This window comes from Nanorana parkeri, unplaced genomic scaffold (assembly GCF_000935625.1).
Source record: "Nanorana parkeri isolate BGI_ZX_2015 unplaced genomic scaffold, ASM93562v1 scaffold1441, whole genome shotgun sequence".
Classification (NCBI taxonomy): Eukaryota; Metazoa; Chordata; class Amphibia; order Anura; family Dicroglossidae; genus Nanorana; species Nanorana parkeri.
The window spans coordinates 84,029-89,596 of record NW_017307709.1 but is presented as its reverse complement, the minus strand read 5'-3'; the positions used below and the strand labels follow the sequence as shown (position 1 = coordinate 89,596).

General features: G+C 49.2%; 1 protein-coding gene across 1 annotated transcript in view; it reads right to left on the bottom strand.

Annotated features, from left to right (window-relative positions):
• Positions 1-159, bottom strand: part of PDCD5 (programmed cell death 5) — a 7,159-nt gene extending 7,000 nt beyond the window's left edge. Inside the window, exon 1 of the mRNA XM_018570011.1 lies at positions 23-159. Within this exon, the coding sequence (XP_018425513.1) occupies positions 23-88 (66 nt within the window). The 5' untranslated portion in view covers positions 89-159. The remainder of the gene's footprint in view (positions 1-22) is intronic.
• Positions 160-5,568: the final 5,409 nt, after the last annotated feature.

The following is a 5,568-nucleotide window of genomic DNA, read 5'->3' as shown; positions in this document are numbered from 1 at the left end:
CAGCAGCCCCCCCCCATCTCACCCCATGCCTCCCCTGTAGCTCCGACAGCCGTTGCTGCCTTATCGCGTCCAACTCCGGGTCCGCCATCCCCTCCCAGACCTCGCTGCACGTTCCGCCCCGCCGCCGCTGTACTCTACGTCAACACGCACGACGCCGCCGCCGCCAGACATTACTAATAGCGCGCGGCCAGCCCGACGAATCAAGCTCCGGTTGCCATGGGAACGCGTGATGGACCTTAGTGCAATGGAGAGCTCGCAGAAGTAGTCTATGTCCTCAGTCAATGGGCTGAGTCTATAAGGCGGATCTGTGTTCATGTCAGTCATGTGCAAGGCAGAAACTTCATAAAATGTCCTAAAATTCTCCTGCACATGGCTGGAACATCAAAGTAAACACGAATTCCCCTGAACATTCGCTTGCAATGGTTCCTTTTCAGGGGTGGGCCTAGTGTCAGATCCTGCACCCTGCTTGAAGGGTGTTCACCCTGGTCAGCCTTCATTCACATATAGCGTTTGCGCTTCCCACGTGGTTTTCCGCACGGCATGCAAACTCTAAAATCTTCACAACTGCATGGATTCCGCTTGTTTGCGGCTATTACTATAGCGGAATCCGCCATAAAACCGCGCTTTTACTATTTTGCAGGACGACAGGTTTCGTACCGCGCGGCCGCCGCAAAAGTCTGAACAATGCATATTAAAGTGCATTGTTTTTTCTGTTTAGAACGGAAAACCGCTCCTGTGTGAATGGAGCCTAAACCGGTGTCCGGTACTGCATTCAGGTCATTCAGGGGACAGTATACATGATAGCTGCGGAAAAATTTGGTTCGGTTCGGATATTTTGTTATTTCAGGATTCGGATCCAAAATTCTATTCGGTTCGGATTCTACGAAATCCAAATTTTTGTTAGTTTTGGATGAGTTTACGAATATTCGTTGCGAATATCACAGAAAACCATATACAGATATTAATACTAAAGCTGAATCTCCCAGATCAGAATGGCATTGGGATCCGAATTTCCGAATTGCATTCGGGAGCTCCCTAATGCCATTCGGGTCTAAGAGCCTCAGCTTTAGTAACATATGTATATGGCTCCCAGACCCGAATGGCATTCGAGAGCTCCCGAATGCAATTCGCAAATTTGGATCCCGAATGCCATTCGGGTCTAAGAACCTCAGCTTTAGTATTATATGTATATACTGTATATGGCTCCCATGTTGCCGTAACGAAAATTTGTGTTCAGACCCATTCGGAGGCATTGAACCGGAATAACACATCTGATTGGCCAGAAAAGTCACATGTGCCATTCAGTTTAGTTTTTGAATGAAATTCGGACGGGATCCATAATTCGGAAACCGACATTCGGATTCGGACATATTTGGATGCATTGGGTTAGTAAATTCGGATGTGTACAAATTTCCGAATATTGATTCGGATCGAAACGAATTGCACATGTCTAGGGGACAGTGGAGGAGCCAGCAGGCAATATAAATCTCCTATGTCACTTAGTGAGGTTTTCAGCCATATTTGGGCCTTTGCCAAGCTAGGAGCTAGTAATGAGCTGAATGTGCCTGGGGTCAGTTCACCTTGGACATCCAAGCAATCCAAACCCAGGGCCACCTGTGTCCTAGCAACCAATGACGCTGAGTGGCCCGCGTAGTGTCATTGGTTACTAGGATGCTAGCAGCGGGGCCAGACAGTATCATTGGTTGTACCAATACAAACAGTATTGGTATCACACCGGGGCATTTCGTCTAGCATTTTTATTAAGCGCTGAAACACATGCAAATTAAAAAATCCCATGTATTCAAATGGGGGGGCGTTCACGCAAATGCTCTGAATCGTGTGTAAAATTACACCTGGTGTTTGAAATCTTTTGCTGCACTTATCAGCTCATTTTGCTCCATAGACTTTAATGGAACCACGTTTTTGCAGTTGAGACTGCTTTTCATTGGTCAACTAAAAACAAGCTGAAAATGCGCCTTAAAAAGCTATTATATATATGAACAGAAAATGCCTGTAAAATGTGCTGAAACGCAAAAGCGCGCTATAACAAAACCAAGCATAAAGTGTGCTAAAATGCTGTGAGAATTGGGTCTAACAACCAATGATGCTGTGGGGCCCCTGTGTTCTAACAATGATGCACTTGTTTTTGGTTGCAAGGACACTAGTGGCTGGGCTGCACTGTGTCATTGGTTGCTAGGACACTAGGGGCTGGGCTGCACAGTGTCATTGGTTGCTAGGACACTTGGGGCTGGGCTGCACAGTGTCATTGGTTGCTAGGGCACTAGGGGCTGGGCTGCACAGTGTCATTGTTTGCTAGGATAGTGTTTGGGCTGCACAGTGTCATTGGTTGCTAGGATACTAGTGTCTTGGTTGCACAGTGTCATTGTTTGTTAGGTCACTAGTGTCTGGGCTGCACAGTGTCATTGGTTGCTAGGCCACTAGTGTCTGGGTTGCACAGTGTCATTGGTTGCTAGGGCACTAGTGTCTGAGCTGCACAGTGTAATTGGTTGCTAGGACACTAGTGTCTGGGTTGCACTGTGTCATTGTTTTTTAGGACACTAGTGTCTGGGCTGCACAGTATCATTGGTTGCTAGGCCACTAGTGTCTGGGTCTCACAGTGTCATTGGTTGCTAGGACACTAGTGTCTGAGCTGAACAGTGTCATTGGTTGCTAGGACACTAGTGTCTGGGTTGCACTGTGTCATTGTTTTTTAGGACACTAGTGTCTGGGCTGCACAGTGTCATTGGTTGCTAGGCCACTAGTGACTGAGCTGCACAGTGTCATTGGTTGCAAGGCCACTAGTGACTGAGCTGCACAGTGTCATTGGTTGCAAGGCCACTAGTGACTGAGCTGCACAGTGTCATTGGTTGCTAGGACACTAGTGTCTGGGCTGTACAGTGTCTTTGGTTGCTAGAATGCTAGACCACAAAAGATCATTGGTTGCTAGGACAAAGGCAGGTGCACCATAACAGCCAATGACACTGTATGGCTGTCTATACCCTAGCAACCAACGCTGTGTGGTCCAGCTACTACCGTAGCATTCTAGCAACCAATGACACTGTGTAGGGCACACAGCATCAATGGTTGGTTACTAGGACACGGACCGCGTTTGTTGAACTGTGAACAGAAATCATGGCTGACCCAAACCCGAAGCTCATCCCTACTCTACCTAGTTTGCTCCTAGCTTGACAAAGGGCTGAATAAGGCTGGAAACGTTGCTATGTGAAATCGGTGCTTTTTATTGTTTTCTACTGCCAGCTCAATGGATCTGACAACCTACAACCTGCAGCAGCCCAACAGTAAGGCTCGGTACACAACAGACCATTTTTAGCGTGCAGTTGGTGTCGCTGTTTGCTAGTGGTTGTTACAACAAAGGCACTGTTTACTTTTTTATGTAACTTTATTGGCAGTGTACAAAGTGTACACTCCATTCAGGTCTCTGCACAGCAGCGTGTTGTGTTGCACTGCGGTGGCCCCCACTTGGAGTCCCTGAACAACGCCTCATTAAAAAAAAAAAGGCACCTGCCATTTTATACCTGATGTATCTAAACACAGCAACACAATGTTATATAACAGACCAGATAAGATGGCTGCCAAACATCACTCAGATATTCTATGCAGCAGAAGCCAATATAACGATGGCAGAGGAGGTAAACGCGGCCCTGTTGCTAGTAATGAATGGTTGCCATGGTGAGTCTGGCGGCTTCAGATGAGAGAAAAGGTGACATTCAGCTTCTCTACAGAGTGCAACATCTCCCGTAAATGCAGAGCCGCCAAATTTGACGATAGCAGTAATACATTTCGTAATAGCAGAGCTTCAGGGAGCAACCAAATCCTACCAAGGAAAAATACAGGGCTGTGGAAGCATTGTTGTCCTCTCCTTAGTATCATTATACAGGATTTATAGAGCGCCAACAGTCTGCGCAGCGCTTTACAATATAAGGAAGACATTACAATCACAATACAATTCAAGACAAGATGGTAAGGAGGGCCCTGCCCCTGAGAGCTTACAATCTAAAAGGGAGGGACCAGTGATACATGAGTAGGGAGCTGTGTGGGGATGAATTGTTTGAGAGCGTGATAGCTCAGTGGTCTGAGAGAGAGAAGAAACAGCCAGGAGAGAGAGAGAAGAAACAGCCAGGAGAGAGAGAGAAGAGACAGCCAGGAGAGAGAGAGGAGAGACAGCCAGGGGAGAGAGATGATAGACAGCCAGGGGAGAGAGATGATAGACAGCCAGGAGAGAGAGCAAGGACAGACAGCCAAGAGAGAGAGCGATGATAGATTGCCAGGAGAGATAGCCAGGGGGGAGAGCGAGGGAGGAGAGACAGCCAGGGGAAAGAGAGGGAGGAGAGACAGCGAGGAGATAGAGAGAGGAGAGACAGCCAAGGGAGAGAGAGGAGAGACAGCCAGGGGAGAGAGAGGAGAGACAGCCAGGGGAGAGGAGAGACAGCCAGGGGAGAGAGAGGAGAGACAGCCAGGGGAGAGAGGAGAGACAGCCAGGGGAGAGAGGAGAGACAGCTAGGGGAGAGAGCGAGGAGAGACAGCCAGGGGAGAGAGCGAGCGGAGACAGCCAGGAGAGAGGCGAGACAGCCAGGAGAGAAAAGACAGCTAGGGGAGAGAGCAAGGACGGACAGCCAGGAGAGATGCGAGACAGCCAGGAGAGACAGCCAGGAGAAAGCGGAGAGACAGCCAGGAGAAAGAGAGACAGGGGGGACAGCCACGAGAGAGAGAGAGAGAGCGAGGGGTGACAGTCAGGAGTGAGCTCAAGGAAAGACAGCCAGGAGAGAGAGTGCGGAGAGGCAGCCATGAGAGCGAGGAGAGACAGCCAGGAGAGAGAGTAGGGAGAGACAGCCAGGAGAGAGAGCAAGGAGAGACAGCCAGGAGAGAGAGCGAGGAGAGAGAGTAGGGAGAGACAGCCAGGAGAGAGAGTAGGGAGAGACAGCCAGGAGAGAGAGCAAGGAGAGAGCATGAGGAGAGATACCGAGCAATACATCAGCCTGAGGCAGAACCCCTGTGGACTTCAAGACTTTTCTGCACCCTGTGTTTCAGACACCTCCTTGCTCCGAGAGTTCCAGCTTCCCTCCATGATCCATGCCCCCGTCTGCCTGACATCTTGTGTCCGGGTTTCAGCTGACCTGACACCCGGACACAACACATACAGGACTGAAAACCCGGACTGTTCGGGTAAATCGCGGACAGGTGGCATCCCTAGCTACACCCCTGGCTGCTGCTGACCTGATGGCCCCGGTACAGAAGGGCCAGCTCTCCCCCCCCCCATCGGCCGCCCTGCATGCGGGCCAAAAGTAGCCTGTCCGTGGGCCGGTACTTTGCGACCCCTGGTGTACAAGGTCGAGAGTGGAAATTGTGGAAACGTGGTAAATGTTTATTTGAGATATGAAATTAATGTTTTGTTTGCCCTGACATACACTTTAATTGTTATATATAAAAGGTGACTTTCCTTTACATACATTCATGGTTACATTCTGTATGGCAGTGACAGTGCTGCAATGCTATTCTGCCATATTATATACAAACAAGTATTTATCCTGTGACCAGCTCTGGCGCTCC